General features: G+C 38.2%; 1 protein-coding gene across 1 annotated transcript in view; it reads left to right on the plus strand.

Moving 5' to 3' along the window:
• The window catches only part of med13a (mediator complex subunit 13a), an 88,482-nt gene that overhangs the window by 40,580 nt on the left and 21,269 nt on the right, over positions 1–26,633 (plus strand). The window contains exons 4-10 of the mRNA XM_067397876.1: positions 3,186–3,331; positions 10,831–11,028; positions 11,166–11,360; positions 11,462–11,624; positions 12,737–12,850; positions 17,920–18,648; positions 25,496–25,712. Coding sequence (XP_067253977.1) covers positions 3,186–3,331; positions 10,831–11,028; positions 11,166–11,360; positions 11,462–11,624; positions 12,737–12,850; positions 17,920–18,648; positions 25,496–25,712 — 1,762 coding nt within the window. The remainder of the gene's footprint in view (positions 1–3,185; positions 3,332–10,830; positions 11,029–11,165; positions 11,361–11,461; positions 11,625–12,736; positions 12,851–17,919; positions 18,649–25,495; positions 25,713–26,633) is intronic.

Consider the following 26,633-nt stretch of genomic DNA (forward strand, 5'->3'; position numbering starts at 1 on the left):
CTATCTATCTCTCTTTTTAATCTATCTATCTATTTCTCTTTCTAATCTATCTATCTATCTATCTATCTATCTATCTATCTATCTATCTATCTATCTATTTCTCTTTCTAATCTAGATCTATCTATCTATTTCTCTTTCTAATCAATCCATCTATCTATCTATCTATCTTTCTATGTATCTATCTATCTATCTATCAAACTAAATCTATCTATCTATCTATCTATCTATCTATCTATCTATCTATCTATCTATTTCTCTTTTTAATCTATCTATCTCTATCTATCTATCAAACTAAATCTATCTATCTATCTATCTATCTATCTATCTATCTATCTATCACTTCTCATCTATCTCTCTTCTCATCTATCTCTCTTCTCATCTATCACTTCTCATCTATCTCTCTTCTCATCTATCACTTCTCATCTATCTCTCTATCTATCTATCTATATATCTATCTATTTCTCTTTCTAATCTATCTATCTATCTATCTATCTATCTATCTATCTATCTATCTATCAAACTAAATCTATCTATCTATCTATTTCTATTTCTAATCTATCTATCTATCTATCTATCTATCTATCTATCCCTTCTCATCTATCTATCAATCTATCTTTCTTCTCATCTATCACTTCTCATCTATCACTTCTCATCTATCGCTCTTCTCATCTATCACTTCTCATCTATCTCTCTATCTATCTATCTATCTATGATCAACTCTCATAGCAACCACCCAAACCAACCTAGCAACCACCCAGAACACCATGGCAACTGCATAGCAACCACACAAATCACCCTGGCATCATCCTAGCAACCAGCCTGGATACAATAGCAACCACATAGCAACACCATGGCAACCACCCCGAGTACCCTAGCAACCGCATAGCAACACCCTAGCAACCACCCCGAGTACCCTAGCAACAGCATAGCAACACCTTAGCAACCACCCCGAGTACCCTAGCAACACCTTAGCAACCACCCCGAGTACCCTAGCAACACCCTAACAACCACCCCGAGTACCCTAGCAACCGCATAGCAACACCCTAGCAACCACCCGAGTACCCTAGTAACCGCATAGCAACACCTTAGCAACCACCCCGAGTACCATAGCAACCGCATGACAACACCCTAGCAACCACCCCGAGTACCCTAGCAACCGCATGGCAACACCTTAGCAACAACCCCGAGTGCCCTAGCAACACCTTAGCAACCACCCCGAGTACCCTAGCAACCGCATAGCAACACCCTAGCAACCACCCGAGTACCATAGCAACCGCCGCATAGCAACACCTTAGCAACCACCCCGAGTACCATAGCAACCGCGCAGCAACACCCTAGTAACCACCCCGAGTACCCTAGCAACCGCATAGCAACACCCTAGTAACCGCATAGCAACACCTTAGCAACCACCCCCAGTACCATAGCAACCGCATAGCAACACCCTAGCAACCACCCCGAGTACCCTAGCAACCGCATGGCCAACACCTTAGCAACAACCCCGAGTACCCTAGCAACACCTTAGCAACCACCCCGAGTACCCTAGCAACCGCATAGCAACACCCTAGCAACCACCCGAGTACCATAGCAACCGCATAGCAACACCTTAGCAACCACCCCCGAGTACCATAGCAACCTCATAGCAACACCATAGCAACCACCCCGAGTACCCTAGCAACCGCATGGCAACACCCTAGCAACCGCATAGCAACACCTTAGCAACCACCCCGAGTACCCTAGCAACTGCATAAGCAACACCATAGCAACCAAACAGAGTGCCCTAGCAACCAATTTGCAAAATCTATATCTCTGCATCAGAACATCGTACAGACATGGGGGTTGGTTTATATTGTCAAGCAGCCTTTGGAGTATCATCACTGGTAGCTGCCAAGTCACTCCCTAGCAACCAAACAGTACCCTAGTAACCATTTTGCAAAATCTGTATCTCTGCATCAGAACATCTTCCAGACATGGGGGTTGGTTTATATTGTCAAGCAGCCTTTGGAGTATCATCGCTGGTAGCTGCCAAGCCACTCCCTAGCAACCAAACAGAGTACCCTAGCAACCGTTTTGCAAAATCTATATCTCTGCATCAGTACATCGTAGAGACATGGCGGTTGGCTCTTTTGACTCATGCTAGCAATCTGGACTTCAACATGCTAGCAGTGAATAGCTACATGCTAATAGTGATTAGCTAAGTGTTAAAGTGGGCTAAGAACATGCTAATAACTCTATAAAAACTCCATAGTATCCATCTGTGACAATTACCAATCTATCTATCTATCTAATAAAACTTAAACTTTCAAACTTCAAACTTTTAAAACTTCAAACTTTCTGGCTATGCTTTTTCAAGCCAACTTAAAGTTTGTCCTCAAACTTTTTTATCTAGTTCATGTTTGTTGCACAAACTTTGAGTTACCAATCAAAGTTTGATATTTCAGTTTGGGGCTTGTTTAGATCTCTACCCCCAAGTATGAGCAATAGTAACAATTGCCATTCATGCAGGAACTTTTTATTTTATTTTACAAATGTTTCCTTTTAAAGCACAATGCAGTGGCATTTCATGGAAATACAAGAGGGTTTTTTTTTTTTTTGGTTAAGCAATTTTGCCAGTGGACTACTTTTGCTTTAAGATGCTTTAATGCCTGCGATGATTCCAGATCAGCAGAGCAACTCTAATGCACCGTGGAACGAAGGATTTTAAGCACATATTAGGAAGCTGGTGTAGTTTGGACTGATTTTCACAGAGCTCAGGCTTTACAGAGCTCAGAGTGTGACTAATGTAGAAGAAGTGTTATTGTTCCTTTACATATATTAGAGAGCCTCATGCATATTCATGAGGAGAAGGGTCAAACACAGTGTAATCCTTGAGGTCAAAGAGCAGGCGCTTGCATCTCAATGATGTGTGATGTTTCTCACGTGTTTGAAATATTGACAATACTGTTTAGTTACAAATGAATAAGATTTTTCTTAGGCCTGTAATGATCACATCAGATGGCAGTTAAATGATTCACAAGATTGCAGTGATGCTGATTATGACTCATTCTGTAAATGCATTAGAAATCCAATCAGATGATAAGTCTTTAGTAGTTGGGTTTTTATGATTAATCCATTTTTTTCTTTCTTGTTGAACCACATGTGTTGCTGCTTAACTTAAACACCTGTTTCTCTCTCTCTCTCTTTCTCAGAGAACACCTGTCTTGCTCCTTCACGTTCTTCCTGCATGGAGACAGTAATGTTTGCACCAGTGTGGAGATCAACCAGCACCAGCCTGTGTACCACCTGAGCGAGGAGCACCTGACACTGGCCCAGCAGGCCTCCAGCCCATTCCAAGGTGATAGAACACTCTATACTTGATATACTTTTTCATCTCCCCCCCTCTCCTGCTTTTGTTTCTCTTCTCCCTTTTACTCTTTCCCACATTTCCTTTCTAATCAAAGATGAGATGAGGTTTATAATTAGTAAAGCCCAGTGGTATCCTGTCTGCCCCTCCTTATCTCGAAAAAATAAAAAAAATCATTAAAATACAGAAATAATGTTAAAGACCTTTTCCTGTTGTAGTTACGTGGGGAAGAGTGAAGTGTTCTTCATTACCGCTAACATGAGCAGGGCTTGACGTCCTGGTGGCGGCTTCTGCACATCCTTAAATCCTGAAATGCTCAAACAGAAACAAACTGTATGATTTAATGTTTTTTATTTTTTATTGAGCAAACCTTTAAAGGTGCGCTAGAACCAGTTTTTACAAGATGTAATAGAAGTCTAAGGTGTCCCCTGAATGTGTCTGTGAAGTTTCAGCTTAAAATACTTTTTTTTTTAAATTAATATTTTTAACTGCCTATTTTGGGGCATCATTAACTATGCACCGATTCAGGCTGCGGCCCCTTTAACTCACTCGCAAACTAACATGGCGGCGCCCATTTGCACATTATAGATCAGCTAACATGATCATTATAAATGTTTTTAATGACAGAATGCATTCACTTAGACATATTTGAGAATCGGAATATCAGGTATTTGATGCCATAGCTAACAATTGTGAATATTTTGAACAAAAAAGGAAATAAAAGCGATACATCTGTCATACAGGGCTGTTGTGGCTGCGGTGTGTCACATGACACACCATGGCATCACCATGGAAAAAATAAGGTAAAACGTTCTAAAACAATGGTTGCCTTAAAGGTGCCCTAGATTGTTTTTTTACAAGATGTAATATCCTAGGTGTCCCCTGAATGTGTCTGAAGTTTCAGCTCAAAATACCCCATAGATTTTTTTTAATAAATTTTTTTAGCTGCCTATTTTGGGGCATCATTAACTATGCATTGATTTTTTCAGTACGGCCCCTTTAAGAGATGCGCTTCCTCTGCCCCACAAGCTCTCGACTATATATACATCGCATAAACAAAGTTTACACAGCTAATATAACCCTCAAATGGATCTTTACAAGATGTTCGTCATGCATGCTGTATGCATTAGGGCTGTGCTCAGAATATCAATACAACGATACATCGTCATGAACTCCTGACGATGCACGTATCGATACAGCAGCTGCCGTATCGTGTCTGTCTTGCTTTTAAATCTAGCCAATAACGTGACGTCACGCGACACTCTCGAACGGAGAAACACGCGATCTCCAAATCATCGATCAAAGCCATAGACAGTAAAAGAAATGGACACAGCGACCCCACTGGAACTCAATTGAGACAAGTGAAGCCCATTTTTAGCGATTTTTAGCACTTCCGTTTCTGACGCGCAGACTCAAACTAAGCTTGATGATGTCAGCAACCTGTCTGACAGATCTTAAATCTTCTAGTAGCTGTGCGTGCAAACTGCCATCGTTAATCTTGCAGAGACGGCGAGCTTGAGCGGGGAGTTCTTTGGCGTGAGTGAGCAGGAGTAAGTATTCTGATTAATTAGTTTGTATAGTATTTTAAAATGTAACGCCAGTACGCCATATTAAGTTAATGCATACTATTGTCTGCGAGCTTCTCCTCCTGTCTGTACAGTAATTTCTCTACTGTGCGACAGAGAGTCGAGTGGTTATGACGCAATTGTTAGCCTATTTTTACAAAAACTGTTTCTACGGGGCCATAATGTAACATAGAAGGTAATGGAGCCCTTTATACATTGTCGTATATCTTTAGAAATAAATAATGGACAAATGGAGTCTTTAAACGCCTCAGGAGTAAAGTTATTCGCTGTCAAAGTGACGGCAAAATGAATGGGAGTCAATGGGATGCTAACGCAAGTGAAGTTCTGCTACAAGATGGCGGCACGCGGCCGACTTCAACTTCCGGTCGACTTCCTTGGGCACTGATCAAAGTGTGCTAACGTTTTAGGACAGGTCGATGGTATATAAATCATGGCCGAACGTTAGCGTTTGTCAATCAAGCCAAACCGTCCATTCAGAAACGGAGAAATTTGAAGGCCGATCATTCAGGTTGAGGCGCGAGCTGGCTTGACTGACGTTTTCGTGAGGATATAGTTTATGGACTGTTTTGATTTCGGTAATTACATCTAGAAAGTTAAAAGCAGTGATGGCACATATAATAGAGATATCTGAAAGCGAAACGAAAGTGATATTGGCCTCGTCCAGTGGGGAGGATGCACGAGAGGAGACCTGCGCATTTAATTAGTATGTGTATACTAATACAGTAACAAATGTATTGCTCATGGTTGGTTCATGTTAATACCTATTTTTTTACAGTCTATGGTTAATACATTATCTGATGTTTAATAAATGAACCTTATTGTTAAGTGTGTATTGTAAACTCATGTTGCGCATATTTTGTAGACCATGTTAATCAAAACGTATGTTGGTCTAGAACATATTTTTAGTTGATATCCAAAAAAAAAATTTTTACAGATGAAAAAAACAAACAAAAAAAAAACAGGCAGTATGGACATTATTATAATATTATAGCCGATATAATTAACTAACTTAGTTTTTTTAAAAGTCAACTTACTGTTGCAAGTGAAATTAGTCATTGAGCTTTGTTGATATGCTTCAGTGTCACTATAATTGTTATTATATTTTTCGCATATTTTGTTATAATTTAAATCATTGTTTTTTTTAATGACAAAAACAAAATAGTTTTTTCAGTTATCATGACTGTTATAACACTGGTTATTCAATAAACACATATTACTGTTACTAAACTGCTCAAAAGAAATTTAAATTCTAAATTGAACCATATCGTGATGCGTATCGTATCGTGGCTTTAGTATCGTGATGCGTATCGTATCGTGACATTGTTGGTGATACACAGCCCTAGTATGCATGCTTTGAATTATGTGAGTAAAGTATTTATTTAGATGGTTACATTTGATTTTGTGTGAGTTTGAGGCTGTGCTCCGTGGCTAACGAGCTAAAGCTAACAATACACACTGTTGGAGAGATTTATAAAGAATGAAGTTGTGTTTATGCATTATACAGACTGCACGTGTTTAAAAATGAAAATAGCAACGACTCTCGTCTCCGTGAATACAGTAAGAAACGATGGTAACCTTAACCACATTTAACAGTATATTAGCAACATGCTAATGAAACATTTAGAAAGACAATTTACAAATATCACTAAAAATATCATGATATCATGGATCATGTCAGTTATTATTGCTCCATCTGCCATTTTTCGCTGTTGTTCTTGCTTGCTTACCTTGTCTGTGCACAGATCCAGCCGTTAATACTGCCTTTCCTTGTCTAATGCATCGAATGGGCTGGCATTATGCAAATATTGGGGTCATACATATTAATGATCCTGACTGTTACGTAACAGTCGGAGTTATGTTGAGATCCGAGTGTTTTCCGGAAGTCTTTTAAACAAATGAGATTTATATAAGAAGGAGGAAACAATGGAGTTCTGAAACTCACTGTATGTCATTTCCATGTACTGAACTCGTTATTTAACAATGCCAAGATAAATTAAATTTTTCATTCGAGGGCACCTTTAAACTCATGCTGGGGGGTCAGCTAGAATATTTTAAACGGAAGTGTGAATAGGTTAAGGTTTTGCCATTTATGAACGTGTGCCTGGGTGGGAAATCATCGCACTTCAGAAGATTTAGGCCTATTTAAAGGCACAGTATGTAAGGTTTGCCGCTAGAGGTTGCTTATTCAAAAAAACCCGACGGGACTCAGGCAGTTAATGTATTAAAGTTACTGTGGTAAAAAGCAGGGCAGGAGGGAGAGAGCATGCAACATTTTACGCTGCTGTTTTTATTATGCCTATATGCCGCAGTCTGTCGCTGCCGCTCGTTTAGTTTGTATATTTTACGATTAAAATTACGTTAAACGTCCACCGCCTCCTTCCCTGATCTTTGTTACTGTTAAGTTTGATCACTTAAATTCACATTATTTTATTGTAATGAATTAGCCGCAAGTGCTAAATTTACTACTCATGCAGGTCAGTTTATTTGACGAATTAAGATATGGGGTAACGCAGCACTGTTTTACCTGGTCAAAACAATCATACTAAAAATACGTTTGTGCCTGTTGAAAGTTATCTAACGTTACTCTGTGCGATATAGAGCTCATAAAAAACAGAATGGTGTATGAATGCAGCCGTTTTAAACACAAAATGTGGGACATCGTTCCAGCCCTCGTATATAACGGTGATTAGTTTTCTGTCGATAAAGTTATTGAAACAGTTGCTCAACTGTCTAATAAAATGCATAATATATTAAAGCATCTTTGTTGTTGCCATGGTTTTATGGAAGTAAAACCGTAAATCGAGGGTAGCGCGGATTTGACGTCTCTGACAGGCAATGCAATGACACAGGCCATTACATTGGTTAAAAAGGTTGATTTCTCTGGAATTGTTGGAAACATTAGGGAAAATGTAAGTACACAAGTCAGAAAAATATATAACGTTGTTCTAGTGGTTTCTGGAAATTTGAATCTAAAAATCTTACATACTGTGCTCTGTTGCTTTTATGTATCCAATGACTATCAGTGGGAACTGTTACCTGTGACGCACACTTTTAAATGGATTGCATCCAGTATTGTGTATTTTAGCTTGGCTGGAACGCTGTATTGACCAATTTGCATCCAGAACCATGCACTAGATCACATCTGATGTTGTTTTGCATAATTGAAATCGTTTGTGTTCCTGCGAATTAAAGTTTTAAAACATAATTCATCCTTTTGATGGGAAATAACCTTTGCAGTGAATCAGGAATGTGTGATGTGTCAATTGGAACCAGCTGACCTTTTTCTCACTCGCCCGCTCTCTCTCGATCTCCTTTGGTCTGCTGCTCACCGTTTCTGACAGTCTCGGATTAGTGAGCGTGTGAGTGTTGCGACTATGACCTCATAAAGAGCAGTGAGAGGGGTGTAATGAACTCATAGCTCACTTAACTGAGCAGAAGAGAGAGAGAGACTGTTAGTGTACAGATTGCTTGACAGAATAAATGTGAGGTGAACAGTGTGATATTGGAATACATTTGTTTGCCTATTTGTCTGAAAATTGCTTTATATCTGTGTGATGCCCCCAATCAAATGTGGACCAGAGCAGCAGACCTCTTTCTAACGATGGCCGACATGCGGATACCTCTTTAGTGTATTCAATGCTTCAAGCTCCCCTGCAATGCAAATTCTGACCTTCCGCCCTGCCACCTGCCTGAAGAGCTCAATGCCAGGCTCCCTTTCTGTAAATATTTTGTGTATCTCAACAGAGTCTTTTCTGATGCGCTGCGACGAGCCCGCGGTCCAGAGGCCAAACTAATTCTGGCCCCGTCACCTTGGCTCAATCAGGGAGCTGTCGGATATTAAAAGAGCCATTTTTGCCTGGAGAGACATTCTGCGAACGAGCCGTGTTTGTTTTGTTACGTCTGGTCAGCTTGGTTTTTCTTGAATTAATGCAGTTTCGAGGCTTTTGTCTTAAAGCCAGTGTTGATAAAGGACAATGATCTCTGTTAGAGCTTGTAGGTTTAAGCCACTGAAACCCATTAAAGATGAATCGTGCCACCTTTCCATTTGTACAGCCCCCCTCCCCATTCCCGCTTCCCATACCTCTTCCGGATGGACGGAGGTGTCCTCTGTCATTGTGGCTTTTATGGATTTGTGTGATGAAGGCCATGGAATGAGCCGGCTAATGGAAGGACACAGGATGGATGCCCCCACCACCACCTTCTTTTTCTCCCTGGAAGCTCCTTCCTCCTCCTAACCCCTCATATGTAGATCAATATATGAAGTACAATATGAGATTTCCTTGAGAAAATTTGTGACCTCATATGTCAGTGTTTAGTTGTTTTTTTTTGGCATGAAAACAGCATGTAACAGAGCTGTTCTTGAGAAACTGAAGTGTTTTTCTAAGATACCAATAGGGTGAAAACTGATGCTGTTGCTTCCATATTTGTGCTTCACCCTTTCTTGCTCTCTCTCCTAGTCTTTTTCTTTCATCCTGTTTCTGTCTCTCTCCCTCTGAGTGACCTGTTTATTTAAGTTGGTTTATGGGCTCAGAATGAGTACTGCTTGGCAGTAACTGGAGGCTGTGTTGATATGAAAGGGTTTCAGAAAGTGTCTTGAGAGAAAGGAGGAAGGAAAAAGACCCGGCTGCAGTGGAGGAGTCATTTAAGACCACAGTTAATGAGGAACAGAAGTGCAGAGAGTGGTTGAGAGAGAGCCAGGCGGGAGTGTTTGTACAGTGTTCCCCGCTTCATAGACTCATTTGCTTTGGCCCTGTTCTGATTACACGCTCTTCACTCTTCATGTGTTTCTTCTACATATGCTGGGCTTTTTACATTGGAAGAACCAGCAACTTTCCAAGGACAACTCCAGATAAATGCCACTTGATTGTACTTTTTAGCAGAGGTTCTTTTGCCATAACATGTTAACACAAGTACTTACATGATGGGTAAATTGCTCAAGGGCAGAATGGTTAAATGGTTATGCCCAGATGTATGCTGCATGGTCTTGGTAATTCCTTTTGTTCACTAGCTAGTGTTGTCAATCATGATTTTTAGATATCATACAATTAATTAGTTAACAACTGAATTTTCCCCCTCGTGTCTTTCACAGTGTAAGCTTAATGCACAAAACTTTCCTTTTGGTTTTCTTTTTGTATTGTGTACAGAAATATTGCATAAAATAGAATGAACTAATATTTTAAATATTAAAATTTTGGTTGCACTTTATTTTATAGTATGTGCACTTACGTGTACTTACATTGTACTTACCTAAGAAAGTACCGGTTAATATAAGGTAACTACATGGGTTTAGGGGTAGGTTCAGGGTTAGTACCTAGTTATTACCCAGTTATTCTAATTGTAATAAGTAATAAATACTATTAACTGTAATAAGTACAAAATATATACATGGGGAACAGGACTGTAAAACCAAAATTGCTACCAAATGCTACCAATTTTTAATACATTTAAAAAAAAATAATTTCAAGTATTTTTTTTATTTTTTTTATAATAATTGAACATTAAATGTTATCATTTGTATTTATTACATGTATTATATAGTAATAGATCTTTCCATTTGTTCCACTGTTGTTTTGTGGAGCCTAGTTTTATTAAAACCCAGCTTTAATATTGTATTATTGTAATATTATAATAATAATAATAATAAAAATAATAATGATAAATCATCTGCATCTGAAACATTGAACTCAAATATTGATATTTACATAAATATCTCCTTATTTGTGTGGCAATCTGTGATTGGGATTAAAAGAGCACAATGATTATGATTATCTCAATCTCAGTTAAATCAGATAATCGTGACAGGCCTATGTCCCAGATTCTTGCCCTTTATGCCACAAACGACCCAATATCTCTTGTTCTGTACTGTTCATAGAGTGTAAATCTCTTCTCTTATTCTCTCTACAGTGATTCTGAGTCCATTTGGACTGAACGGCACATTGACCGGCCAGTCCTTCAAGCTGTCTGACCCTCCGACACAGAAGCTCATCGAAGAATGGAACCAGTTCTATCCCATCAGCCCGACCTCCAAGGAGAGCGCAGAGGACAAAATGGAGGACATCGACTGGGAGGATGACTCCCTGGCAGCAGTGGAAGTGCTTGTTGGTGAGTTGGACCAAAATATATTTTACTTAAAAGGCTGTTAGGTAAAATAATTGCGTTGTGGACGCAATACATGTATGCGTGTACAAGTGTGCATTTATTAGTTGTTCATTGTGTTAATGCGTGGGCTTTTTCTCCAGGTGGTGTGCGCATGGTATATCCTTCATGCCTGGTGTTAGTCCCTCAGTCAGACATCCCCACTGTAACACCTACGGGGTCGTCGCATTGCACTGCTGTCTATTCAAACGGCCATCAAGTGCCTGCTTCAAACCGTGACCCTGCCATCTCTTCAGTGACCCTGACTCCTCCCACCTCACCCGAAGAAGCTCAGACAGGTGAACCTGCCTCAACCTAGACTTAAACCCATACCAATCTCATTTCATGAGCCGCATCCGTTACACTCTCAAACTTTTTTTCCTTTTCTTTCTTTCTGTAGTTCACTCTCACTCGGCACAGAAGTGGATGCGGTTGCCGATGGCAATGGATGGATTCAGTGTTGACAGCACCAGTCACCATGGTGGCAAGATTCCACGCAGGATGGCCAGTCAGGTGGTTGAGAGCGTCTGGCAAGAGTGCAACATCAACCGAGCTCAGAACAAGTAAGTTTACTCAGACATCCTCAGAGCAAATCTTACATCAGATAATCCCATTTCACAGTCAATATAAATTAAAGACAGAGCCAACAATGCACTGCTAAAACTGGTAGAATAAAATGCAATATCTGAGCCACAGAATGTTTTATCATTGTTTGTTTAATAAGGAGAAAATGAAAGCAAGTACAAGTCATTGGTGTTAGTTGTCTCACACGGAACTGTTCACAACTTTTCTGTAAGGTTTTTATTTTGAATTTGCACAGATATATAATGTTTGTTCAATCCATCTTTTTGTAACAACTTTTGTCAATTCTGTTTAAAATTCTACTGTTGTAAATTCTACTTACATTTGTGTAAACACTAAACACTTATAAAATGCGCCTAATAAAATTGCTACTACTTGCTGTTTCAAATGATATGCCATATGAGGTCGATGGACGATAGGCGAACATTTGGATTTTCTGCCCGACATACTGTAATTACCTCAAGGACCCGCCGTTAACGATCCATCCCTCATTTCCTGTGGAGTTTTTTTTCTTTGACTAATCAGCTAATAAAATTTTGGTCGACTAAGCCTCTTCTAATGTTTAGTTGACTATTATGGTGCTTTACCAATGTGTGATACGACGCTTATCTTTCGGTTTGGTTTTCCACTGCAGTTTAGTACCGCTTCAAAGTGGGTGGGATTATAAACTGATCGTTGTAGTTGACCAGCCTCTACTGCCGTGGATCCGTCTGCACCTGGTCTACTGACCACGATACAGCCATTTATTTTTTTTTTCTATGTTGCGTGCGACGGTCGTTTCAAGCAAGTCATTTTAAAAAAGTTGTGCAAACAAATTATACTGTGGTGGCTGTTACTATTTAAATGGGTTTGGTGTCTCGTTTTTTAAATCCAGTGGTGCTAGTAGTGACGTTTCTCTTTGACCAATCAGTGATAATCTGCAGTGTTCACACATCACATTTTAGTATCGGCCTGGCTCGCTTGGAACCTGAACCGAGGTGATACTATTTAAGCGAGCCTCACCGTGCCATACGGAGCCATACCATGCAGTGATATTTTTTTTTTTTTTAGATAGCCAGTTAGATTCCAATCTTGTTTTATTGTGTCTCCACAGACGGAAATTCTCTGCCACAGCCTCCAATGGGACCAGCGAAGAGGAGACGCTGATGAAAGTGGGCGCCTGGGACTTTGTTGACTCCACACAGAGATCAAGCTGCAACTGTTCAAGGTACAGACATGCGAACTCACTTAGCCTCGTACTCTCATAGGCTCTCCTTGTTTAACCATCCTGCACTTCTGCTGCCACTAATCGCTTTTATGTAGCTCTTATAGTGTCATCTGTCACTCTTTAAAATGACAGGCATTACATTTGTCATGAAGTATTAAATAAATCTCTTTGTGAAAACCAGAGGAACTGACTTCTGAGTGATTGCGTTAAGCAGGGCTCCAGACTGAAACCAAAAGATTGTTATTTGTTACTGCAATTATTAGTGCAAAACAATAGTAATTTTATGATTAAATTACCTTTATGATTAAAAATCCCCCACCCCCAGCTCTACTAAATCAGGTGCTGGTGCCACCATCTGTAGAACTGTTAAGTGGTGTCACTGTTAAGTCTCTGATTTTTTTTTTGTTTTTTGTTTTCTTGTCTAATGTAGTGAAGAAAATAACTTTCTTAGATATTCTGTGTAGGCTGCATGTTTTGAATGTCCATCTGTATATAATGTATCGGGCTGTATCTAGTCTTGCAGCTCTGTAAATTGCTGAGTTAAATCTTGGTCCCTCCACTTGCATCTTTTTGCATTGTTTTGTGACTCCTGAGTATTTTACACTCTTTTACATGAACTGTATTCAGATTTATATTTAATGGAAGTCATCTGAACTTTTGAAGAAAAAAATGTTCTATTCCCATTTTTAATTCTATTCCCATTTGGCTTCTTAGCATAATAGGTAAAATACAGTTTTATGAATTTGAATTTGACACTCAGCATCATTACAGAGCTCTGAGTGTGTATTTGTTTCATAATTAAAGAGGGAGATAATTAATTTATGTCTGCAGGAAGTGTTTTAGGTTATTGTTCCTTGCTTCATGAAAGGGAACTTTAGCTTAGAGTTTTCATGGTAAAAACAGGCAGGGGAAAGAAGAAACAAATTAGGTAAATCACTTGAACTTTTTAATTATTTTAATAATTTTGTATTGCCAAAAAAATAAAACAACAACACACAAGGCTGTTATCTCTGATAAGACTCTGCAGTCTGCCATTGAGCATAATGATGTAAACAGCCATTGTTCAAACTGTCACTGGTTACATGCTACAGAAAATTATAACTTGTTATAACTTGTTTACAGATTAGACGCTAGCTGACTTGCTGGTCAACTGTAGTTTTCATAATAGATGCACACTAATGTTGTCGCAGCTTGCTGTTATAGGACTTGAGAGGAACGGAGATTGGCTTTCACTATCAGTGTAGTCCAATAATATTGGTGCTCTTGACATGCCTACTTCAGGTAGATAATGGTTTTGTAAACAAGAAGCAGCAAGTACTAGAAAGAAGGAGCCTAAACACTATCTGTGGAGCATTGTAAGTAACGTTAACACAGACGTTAACAGTAGTGCTGTGTGGTCTTGCTGTTAGTCGTCTTCTCTTTCTCTTCATTGAGTAGCTGTTCAGTTCAGGCCAAGTGAAGGCCAGGTGCTGTGGGACTAGTGTCATTTGCCAAATATATTTTTTGGAAGAGACCCAGCATGAGAGGTATGATGAAACTCGGAGTCCCCCTGTGAAGTGAAAATGACCATGCATCGACTGAGATCCTTTCTGCTTGCTTAGCATTCTGCTCATGTGTATGTGTGTGAGTGGCTGTGTGGTATTGTGTGCGTACATGTGAAATTGTTTTGAGTGTGAGAATAAGAGGCTATAATTTTACCTTTGACTCCCTTGTGGTCTGGTTGTTGTTTTTTTGCTGTTAAGTTTGGTTGTGCAGATAAATGTTTCTCTGAAGAACTTCTCAGCTATTATTATCAGCTATCATCTCTCTCTGTCTATGTATCACCGGCTTTTTATTTGAGGAGGCAATGGATGCAGTGCCACCTCAAAAAATAAAACAATGCAAATATTACATAATGTGACATTGTAAAGTGTATAAATCACTTACTTTTCTAAAGTAACACTGTCCAACAGTAGCCGGTAAAGTTACAGCGGGAGTCCGTGTCTCTCTTGCCTCCTCTGAGCCCATTCAGTTTTAACAGACCCCCTAAAACATGCAGTGAGGTTGGTGGGAGAAAGTCATGTGAGAGAAGGCAATGCCTCCATCGCGCTATCCATTGGTTATGATTGGTTTGTGTTAAAAGATCCCGCCTCTTGTTTTTGTGCGCGTTCTAGGGATGTGACGGTGAGAGAATTTTCCCACCGGTTAATCAATGTGACAACATTGATTAACATTGATTGTCACCAGGGGGCGTGGCGCGGGGCCTCCACCTTTTTTTAAATCGCCGGTATGCCGCCGTGTGCATTTTACTTTCGCTTTCAAATTGCTTGAATGGTGGGTTATTATTCTTACTGAAAAACACAACAACAAAACCGTACAATGACAAACTTGCTTATATATTAACATAGTATGTTTATTAACAAAACAAATAAGAATACACCATGCTAGGCCTAATATAAAATAACAAATAGGCTAGGGCTGCACGATTATGACAAAAATCATAATTGTCGATTATTCCCTTGAAATTGTAATTGCGATTATTAATGACGATTATCACAATTTACATTGAATGATGTTTTGAATAACTTTATATCATTGTTTGAACGAATAATCATGTTTTGCTTGGTCTGTTCAAAGTCACACTGGATTTTCTCCTCATTGAGAGGTCAATCTATCACTCTTTTCCATGTTTGTAGAGTTAGTTTGTGGAGTAAATGTATAGGCTGGTGTTGTCACAATACTGGAATTTCTAACTTCAATATGATAAAAAACAATGTATATACTGTCATATAGATATTTTTAATATTATTTTTTTATTTATTATTAGTCAAAAACGTATTGTGAAGAGATCACTTTATATGATAAAGCTTTTAAGCTTTTCTCATAAATAAACGTTGATCAGTTACCATTACAATTATCTCACAAATATTTGCTAACTCAATGTATTTTTTACAATGGGGTAATTTTGTTAAAATATATTACACACAGCACAAGGAAGCTTGATTTCAAATGGTAAATTAAATTTAAAAAAGACAAGTAAACTGTGACAAAATAAGAACAAATGAACAAATTACTAACTATAGCACAAATACAATAGAATAAAGATAGAAATTATTTTTAGGTAGGTCTAACTGTAGTAATCGGGTAAGAAACTGAATAAAAAACAAAGTAGGCTAATAAAATGTAAAATAAAATTGGATAATCTTCATTATAAAAATTAAATACAGATTAATAAATTAAAGTTACAGAAATTAATCAGTCAAGAGCAGTAAGTGATAACAATAACAACATAGAGAGCGGCACGTTTATTCGGCTACTGTCTCTTTAAGACCTGACGCATGGACACATCCTTCCTGAACTGTTTTACATTCATACTCACCAAGATGGGCATTGTGATATTGTTTCTCTGAGTGTATGTGAATGTGACCATTAATAAACCGCGAAAAGGAGGTTATTTTGGCACTGTCAAAGGCGGCTTTATTATGTGTCTGCGCTCTGAATGAGAGGAGGCGCGTGCGTCTCAACTCGCTGTCAGAGAGGAGAGCAAGCAAGCGCAGCTGGTATCGGTGTATCAGTACTGCAGAAAGGAGTATTGGTATCGTTTCAGATATTTCAGTATCGATACATATCGAAATATCAATATTTTTGACAACACTAGGCTGTGTACACGGCTTTTTAAAAATGGCGGGTCCTGGTGTTTCCCATCAGCGTACACCTACGTCACTGGTAGCTTCTTTTATGCTGGGTTAGACCTTTTACATTCTGAAGTAGTCGTGATTCGCCTCTCACAACGTAACATGCTCAAAAAATGGATATTGGATAATGGATAAAGTGGATATTTTTCCTTGTAATCGTGCCTTTGAACGATTATGAAATCGTGGCATCCGTAATCGTAATCGTGATTAGAAATTAGATCTGACAGGGTTCCCATTTTCTCACAAATCTTTGTTTATTTAAGATGTAATTTAACTAATTTAAGAATGCTTTTATGAGGACAATGAACATTTTGGCATAATTTGCGTGTGTTGTGGTTCTTTTTCTAGCGCGGAAGAGATCTCGATACTAGCGCGTGTTGTGTGTGTGTGTCACATAGGCAGGACATTCACAGACAGCATGTTCTCTTTTGTCTTGTCATGCTTGAATGGTTTAAAAGTATTTGCATGAATAAGAGCTTGATCGAATAACACAGAATAATGGATACTGCGTTGTGTTAAATATTTTTAATGCGTAAAACTGAAAAAAATTTGCCTCGTTGCCACGGTGGCCAAGTGATTAAACCAGTGTTGCGACTGAACACCAGTAACACAGACTACTGTACTAAAGCCTAGCGCGTTCAAGAATGAACAAAATTATGGTGTTAACACCTCAGTTCCAACCTCAAAGTTACCCCGTGGTTTCTTTGTTTACATATATGGGCTAAATTAAGTTCCTTGACCCCTGAACGTCTCAACTTCCCTGAACTTCGCCTTGCTTTCACATATAAACGTGCATACATATACCAGACTGTTAGATATCTAAACCAAACTGAAGTTTCCTGGCTTTGTAACATAAGTGGTTGTTGTGATAGCTTTGCATTTTTAAGGGAGGAATAAAAGCCTACAGGCTTATGTGTTGAGATTCTGTGGAGGCTGAGAAGGTGACTGCCTCTGAAGAAAAACTTTGTAAACGAGAGACACTGTAAAAGGGATCCCACAGGGAAACTCTGGCAGCTGCGGGGCTTTACATATCTCAGAGAAGTGTGGACACACGTTATCAGGTCAGACAGACTCTGATAGGAGTGGAGCGCTTGTTGTTAAAAGGGTGGTTTCTGTCTTTGGACCCGACAAGCAGAGAATCTTCATTCAAAAGTGTTTTTTCAAGGATCCAATAATAGTTTGAAAATTCTAAATAATGAGCTAATTAAGAAACTGTTACATTTTCTCTGTTACGAGTCTCAAAGGCCTATTAAACCTGAAAAGAAATGTTATGAACTCTCTGTGAAAAGAAATGAATTAAAAAAATGATTTCTGGTAATAGGCTTTCTTATTAATGATGTCATCAGTTCATAACTCATGTCCCTATTGAATTAAAATATTTCTTTCTCTTATTAGGCACAAAACATTGAAGCAGAGAGCAGGCAGCACGCCTGGTCAGCCGCCCACTGCCGGTCAGACGCAGCAGCCTCCCATCAAGCACAAAGCCGGGGAGAAGCCCGAAAAGGGAGACAAGCAGCAGAAACGCCCGCAGACGCCCTTCCACCACCGCAACTCTGTCTGCGAAGATGTCTCTATGGAATCCGAAGCTTCTGCAGGCCAGCGCTTGGCTCTTAGAGGTCAAGAGGGTGGACGCTTTTCTGGGCTCCGCCAATCTGATGTGAGCACTGGCTCAAAACCACCACAGCTTCACAGCGGGGGTGGAGCTACCGTGGGCAACAGTGGCTCAACGGAGATGGTCGGCTCCCCTCAGCCACCACCTCTGAGCCCTCACCCCTGCGAACGTGGCGAGGAAGCCACAGACGCCATTAAAACCCCCTCCACCCCACACAGCCAACATTTTTACCCTCCTTCTACAGAGCCATGCCTCCTGCCCCAGAAGGGCCCAGATGACGCCCGTTTGGATCCCCTCACCCAACCTTTTCCCCCTGCGTACTCTGAACCCTTGGAGCCTACACCGTACATCAGTGCAGCAGTAAACCTGGATGATGACGGGAGTCATGCGCCGTGGAGGTTTTTTAACTTGCCGCGTAGGAAAGATGCAGAGTTTCCCACACCATCACTACCAGGAGACAAACTCAGAGAAGAGGCGTCACTCGGAGCTGAAGGGATTATGTCTGCTACTGAGTGAGTATCAGGTTCTTTACAAACTATTTCATGCACTTATTTGAAGGCTAAATATCATTTCCAAGCTACTGGGGTCACCAAGTGAAATAGCTAAATAAGCACATAATAAATATTTTATATATATATATATATATATATGTATATATATATGTATATGTGTGTGTGTATGTGTATATATATATATATATATATATATATATATATATATATATATATATATATCACACACACACACACACACACACACACACACACACACACACACACACACACACATATATATATATATATATATACATACATACATATATATATATATATATACACATACATATATATATATATATATATATATATATATATATATATATATATATATATATATATATAATATGTATGTATATATGTGTGTATGTGTATATATATATATATATATATATATATATATATATATATATATATATATAAATATAATATAATATAGCAATTCCCTCTGTCATCCATAGGTTGGACAAACATACAGCTCTACCCCCTCACTAACCCTTTGAATTAAATAGGCAATACTTTATGTAAATGACCTCTGCTATGATTAGGTGATGTTGTTCATCAGGGCGGGCCAGCTTACTGTATACTGAATTAGATGTTGATATGCAGATTTGGGTTGTGTTAATGTACTCTTTTACAACCTCCCTGAAATCTCAAACAATGCAGTGAACTGAAAGTACATATCTTGAGGATTTAGAGCTCTCCATAACCCGTAAACAGCCAGGAGGATTGTATTGTGCATTTGTGTTACGTAATAATGGCTTAAGTAAATATGTTTCTAAAGTGAGAGCAGGACCACCCTGTGGACCCCCTTAATCCCCTCCGCTCACGGACCTTTTATTTGTAGCAGCCAGAGTTTGTTAGCGAGAGCCCCCAATACTGAACCCCAAACGTTCCTGTCTCTTTGTGCAGTATGTATTTTGAAATAGCTGTGATGTAGCCGCCCCCCACAAACACACACAAAAACTCACACATAAACACACTCGTTCTGTGTAGAATGTTCTTTCTCTGAGTGCACACACAATGTTAATCTCTCGTGATGCGCCCTTTTGACATCATACTTCACTAATGTGCAGGCCCAGCACTGTTGTGAACTAGGAGATTACGTGTCCATCTCACACGTGCGTACAAACACTCTGGGGTTTTAGTAGGGATTTAGAGTACAAATGCGCAAGTTACAATTTTAACCACTGGCTTGTGGACCTGAAGGACACATACAAAAACAAGACGAAGAATTTTGGGGACTGTTTTGCTTCACATTCTTTAAAATTAAGGGACTGTTGCTAAAAATATATTATGTACAGAACTGTTCAAAAGTTTTGGGTTGGTAATATTAAAAAAAAAAAAAAAATGTTCTGATCACCAGAGCTGCATTTATTTGATAAATAACATAGTAAAAACAGTAATTTTGTAAAATATTATTACAATTTAAAATAACTGTTTTCCATTTTAGTATATTTTAAAATGTAATTTATTCTTGTGATGGTAAAGCTGAATTTTCAGCAGCCATTTCTCTATTCTTCAGTGTCATATAGGGATGTAACAATATCAAAATCTCACGATAATATAATCTCTATGAAGTCCATAATATGATATTTATTCCGATATTTAAAAAAAATAGATAAATGAAGACTTTCAGTTTGACTAATAACATGAGCTAATAATGAACTGCATTTCTACACCATTCATTAATCTTTAACGTTAATTTCAACATTTACTAATACATCATTAAAATCAAGAGTTTTATTTGTTAACATTATTTAATACATTGTAAACTAACATGAACAATATGAACAGCTATATTTTTAATAACTAACATTAACAAAGATTAACAAATACAGTAACAAATGTATTGCTCATGGTTAGTTCATGTTAGTTAATACATTAACTAATGTTAACAATTGAACCTTATTGTAAAGTGTTACCACAAATTCAACACACATTTGATTCAGAAAGAATTCACTGTTTCTGAAAGAATGATTCAGTGATACAGTTTTAACAGTAATTTGTTGTCACCTAGTGGCGTAACAATGCAATTGATGTATTAGTTAGCCTATTTGAAGCATTTTCAAAAGGTGATTTATTCTGTTTTGATCGGTAATGTAGACAACAGCGTTTATCTGAATAATAAACTTTTGTATACTTCTGTGATAACTGCAATATTTGTAACAGAAATAATGATATTGTGTGTTTGAAAAGATTTGTTTGTGAAGCTGTTTATATTTAAACATGACAACTGCTCTCTAGATCAACAGCAGCGTGAACACAGATTTGAATTTCGTGATTTTATTTTTGTCCAAGGTTTAATATAGCCTACACGTGTGAATCTTTGTCATTTAGGAATTAGATCATGGGTGATGAAATTGAGAATGCGATCTTTTAAAGATTAATCATGCAGCTTTGTGCACCTATCTCTCTTTATTGATATCTGACGTATATGAGTAGCGCAAGGGCTTTTCAGTGCATTCATTGTTACAATATTCATGAGGCGAGACGTCTATTTTAAAGGATACACTCCCGTACATTCATTCTGGATAAGAACCGGTTCTCGCTTCCCAACCCTATTACCACTTCCCTCTGTTCTGGTCCACTGGGCTGAAAAAAACTACACTTTTTGCCTGGAAGACATATAGTTTCATACAGTCGTGTGACCACGATGATATCGAGACAATTTTGCTATCGCGATACCACAATGTTGATTATACCGTTACATCCCTAGTGTCATATGATCCTTCAGAAATCATTAAAATATGCTGATTTGGATTTGCTGATTTGCTGATTACTTACTTTTATCAATGTTTTTTTTTTTTTTTAAAGATTATTAAATGAATAAAAGTTACAAAGAACAGTTTTTATTTGAAATAGAAATGTAATATGTTCTTGCTGAATAAAAAAAAATTCTTTCAGGAAAAAATGAAAAAGAAAAATCTTACTTACCCCAAACCTTTGAACAGTTAGTGTATGTATCATGATATGGATTCCAGTAACCACAAAGGTTGCTGAAAACATCTATTACTATTTACTTAAAAATAATTATGAATGTGACATTCATGAATTACAAATGGAATTATTGTAGTCACAGACTGATTTTGATTGCTTTACCTTTACCTGTCAAACTATCTTCCTGTCAAAGTCGGCAGTAGTAAGTGAGACTAGATTTAAGCTAGTGGACTAGATTTAGGTCACAAGAATGCAGACAGGATATGTGTGAAATGGACCTTTACAACTTATTGTGGTTGCATGGTTATTTTTTTCTATGGAACAGTAGAAGTTAAAATAAATTAAGGATGAAATAATGATGTGTTCAGAATAAGATCCACCATATGCTCAGCCCTGATTCTCTTGTGACATGCACCTACCCTCCAAACTTCCAGGAAGAGCACCAAGGGAACTTAGGCTGGCCTTCCTTGATTTAAAAGCACAGACATTTGACACCGGTGCCAGTGCTGTTTGATGACAGTGTCCAACTAAGCCGTGACATGTTTACTCGTGTGAAGAATTTCCACTAAAGTGTACATCTTATCTGCTTCCCTAGATATTTAAATCAACAAACGATTACCCATACTGCTTCCAAAAGACATGAAGTTGTCATTGTTTTACTGCAATTTTCTCAATATTGGTGCTAATATGCATGATGACTAAAGTTATTGTACCTATACTGTTAGCCAGAAGCACATTCAACACTTTGACTGTGTTACTTTGTATCCAAAAAATGAAAACATTTGATTTTTCTTATGGCCCATAATGTCACATATATTAACATGAGATGGCGTTTGTTGAATCTGTTGAAGGGGGAACATTTGTTGGTTACACTGATATTTGGCCCAGTGTGGGAATGTTTGGACACGTTTGTGTGAATAATGTTAGTGTAGTATGAACTTTTCCTCTAAACTGTTATGGATGACAGATACTGAAAGCAGCGACTTTATGCCCCTCATAAATTCATGAAGCAGCAGTGTTATGGCAAAATAAAGTGTACACATCTCTCAGCCGTGCCGTTGTCTTCCTGGAAGAATGCTTGTTGATAGTATAAATTTTAAAAAATGTCTCTTAATCCCTTACTAGAAAAAAAAATGTTGTTTGGAAAATGTTGTTTTAGTGTGGATGTTTAGTGTGGATGCACATATCTGATGTTTAAAAAATGTAGTTCCCTTCAACAATTTTATGTGTACAAGATGTGTATGAACATTTCAAAAGTGTCTTGCATCTGTATTGTTTCCACTGAAATGTTGTTTGCCTGAAGTTGCCTAAGATCAGAAAAAGAGGCAGTGCTGTGGTTTAGAGAGCTGTCTGTGTTGGCCACAGTGAGATGTAATGGTATGCAGTGGAATCCCAGGATACACTTGGCTGGTGTCCTCTTGTGTCCATTCTGCTGTTACGGCCTAATGTAATCCCTGTGCACTCTGGGGCCTCAATATGGGTTTAATCTCTGGCCAGCGCCACTGTGCACTGTCACCCCCCATCAGAGCTGCAGTGGTCAGATCTGTGTGAGAAAACAGTGGTTGGTACCATTCAACCAACACAGAGGGATTTTACATAACACATACACACAAACAGAGACTTCAGACACTGCTGGGGTTTGACATGATTTCGAATTAATAGAACTTCCTTTTTTCTTTTTTTCTTTTTTCCCTTCAGAGATTTGGTGAATAATTTCTAGGCACCTCTGCATGACAATACGGCTATTCTTTTAAATTCTCAGCTCATCTTAATAAGTGTAGATAGCATTATAATTCATTGTTGACTAATATTTAGGGCTTGACAGCACTAGTTTTTCACTTGCGTTTGTGACTGAAAAATAGATGTGCGAACTGTAAAATTTAAGGTCATAAAAAGTCTTAAAGGGTTAGTTCACCCAAAAATGAAATTTCTGTCATTAATAACTCATCCTCATGTTGTTCACTCCTGTAAGACCTTCCTTTATCTTCAGAACACAAATTAAGATATTTTTGATGAAATCCGAGAGGTTTCTAATCTGTCTTAAAGTGATTATTCGCAATGATTTAAATAAAAAAAAAAATGTGCGCTGCATGTTCAAAGTCAAAACGCAGTGCTGTTGCATGTTCTACAGGCTCGCAGTTTAAGAGCAGTCCGCAATCGATGAATACCGCACATTTATGTCAAATGATTGCTTATGATTTACTGTTGCTGAATTGACAACGTTTACTTTATGGTGTTTGTACTGTAATATGTTTTAGATGGTTGCATAAGTGTGTATATTTTTAGCTCCCTCATATGTTTGAACGAGCAGCTTCAAGCAGTAAAGACATTTCAAAATAAGAGTCACTATGTATGTCTGTTTTGTTTTGTATTTAAAAGTCCCACGTTATACAGAACATTTTTCTAGTATTTTTTTGGTATTTTGTTAAAAAATAAACTTTAACTGCCTCTTAGTTCAATGTTTAGAACATAAATAATTACATAATTAAATATAGTTTGAAGCAGAAATATCTAAAGTGAGTGTAGTTTCGAAATAAATAAAATAATTTTGCTTGTAAATGTCTCCTTGTATCCCTTAAGAAAAAAACTAATTATTTGATACATTTTTATTGCGCCCCATAAAGTTCTTTATTTTTCAAATTAGGAGCATATGTGCACCTTGGGCAGGCACGTGCACACATAGACAAAAAAGGGGCTTGAGCACCTGCCCTTTTTCTTCCTCGAGAGGAAGTGCCCTTTTTTCTGGGGTGCTTTTTTTTTTTTTTTTTTAATAAATTAATATATAGGCCATTCCTGGTTGCGCATAGCTTTCCTGTCAAACAAATATATTTACTGAATAAAACAAGTTCAGATGCCCTCACTCCGCAACACGCCATTCATGCCCGCGAGCGCCACCCCACCTCGAGTTTGCTGCTGGCTGAAAACAAAGGTGCGTTCACGCGGCCTCGTAATTCTTGTAGTTACAAGATTCCTGCTTGTAAAAAGCATTCACGTCCTCGTAGAGCTCGTAATTACAGCTTGTAAGCTGGGAGTTTTCTGAAAGCATGTACCACGTGGCCGCTGTACCACCTGACCGCTGTAGATTCATTTAGGCGTTGATAGTGGTGCCATGGAAACGCATAATTCCCAGTCCAAGGACCAAAAGGACATGAACAGCTCCGAATTTAATGTCACGTGTTGTCATTTCAAGAATCCGGTAAATACGAGGTGACGTGAACGCAGCATAATTCAACAACTATTCCCGCGAAAATGCAACTGCTGTCTGGCGATGAGAAGCAAAAAAGAAAAAAGCCCTAGATGGACGCATCCCATGCATTTCTTTCAGGTAGGCTAGCCTATGTTCACAAACCTGAAAGTTTTGGCTATTTAAGGGTTATTAACGCTGAATAGTTCGACCACCATCAGCACATCTGCCTGATTTGATACTAATGAAATTTATGTCATATTATAATTTAAATTATTTTATTGTGCTATGCATTGCGTTTTGAACCATGGTAAAAAAATATCTTATTTTATACAATTGCGTGAGTGTAAGGGAAGTCAAAGTTGTCTTAATATATTTAAGGGTTCATTATTTTATAAATAAATAATGATGAGAAGTGCCCTTTTTTTCACTTGAGCCCCTGCCCCCAAAAATGTCTGTGCACGTCCCTGACCTTGGGTATTATGATATAAGCATTAATGTAATTGAAAATAATATTTTTTAATCCCTAAAATTGCCCACTTGATTGTTCTGGATGATATATTTACTTTCTGGCAGTATATTGGTATATGCCATGCAGTGTTATACTATTTTAGTCATGGTTTGACCTTTTTTTTTTTTTTTAAATTATTTATTTATTTATTTATTTGTCTTGCCCAGGACGATGGTTGCATCCAAAAGGCCGCTCAAGGTCTCAGATGAACGTCTCCAAACGTACCTGCAGCGACAGAACCAGCACCTGGCTGCAGCCATCACAGGCGGTGACCATGAGCCTGAGGTCGACCCCTATGCCTTTGTCGATGGAGATGTAAAGTTCACCTTCTCGGATAAGAAAGACAAAGCAGGCGGAGATAGAGAACCGGGGAAGAAACACAAGGTGAGCAACACTTTTTGCTGGAAATATAATCCTATAATGCTCTGGTTTTAAGTTTACACTAACACAGTGGTTCTCAAACTTTTTTGGTCGTGCCCCCTTTAAACCTTTAAACAAAAAATCTTTTTTCATTACTTTGTAATGTCATTGAATCATTGAAAAACACAACAGTAAGAGAAAATAATAGATCAGAATTATTCATTTAAGTAAATAAAAAAGTAAATATTTCAGTGATGCTTTGGGTAAACAACATGTAACAGCGCAAATATGTAACAGTTTTTGACAGCGCCTCACAAGCTCAGCTTCTTGTATGTCTTCTCATCGGAACGCGCACTGCAGCGGAGCAAGCGCCGTTCACAATAGCAGCTTTTGAATCCGTCCGCTGGAGCGGTGCTCATGCTTTTCTATGGCGAGCAAATTCTATGTTGGGCTTGTTCAGATGGTGACAAGTCAAGAATCTGAAGAATTGATCTGAAGAACGGTTCAGTGTAATTGGAGATTAGTCCCTCTTTATAAAGGCAGAGCATCAGCCGCTATTTATGCACATTCACCGTTGCAACAGCTGTTTTTTTTTCTTTTTTCTGCTGATTTTCCGCGCTCCCCTGCAGTACCTGTGCGCCCCACACTTTGAGAACCGCTGCACTAAGATTCAGAAGTTAGGGGTTGGTAAGATTTATTTTAATGTGTTTGAAAGACGTCTTTTATTCTGTAATTAAAAAAAAAAGGAAAAAAACAGTAATATTGTGAAATATTATTACAATTTAAAATAAGTTTTAATTTAGAATGTAATTTGCGTCAATGTCACATGATCCTACAGAAATCATTCTAATGTCCTGATTTGGTGCTCAAAAAGCATTTATTATCATCAATGTTGAAAACTTGTTTTTTGGAAACATTTTTTTTTTTTTTTTTTTTTTTTTTATA

Source organism: Chanodichthys erythropterus, chromosome 10 (assembly GCF_024489055.1).
Source record: "Chanodichthys erythropterus isolate Z2021 chromosome 10, ASM2448905v1, whole genome shotgun sequence".
NCBI classification, from domain to species: Eukaryota; Metazoa; Chordata; class Actinopteri; order Cypriniformes; family Xenocyprididae; genus Chanodichthys; species Chanodichthys erythropterus.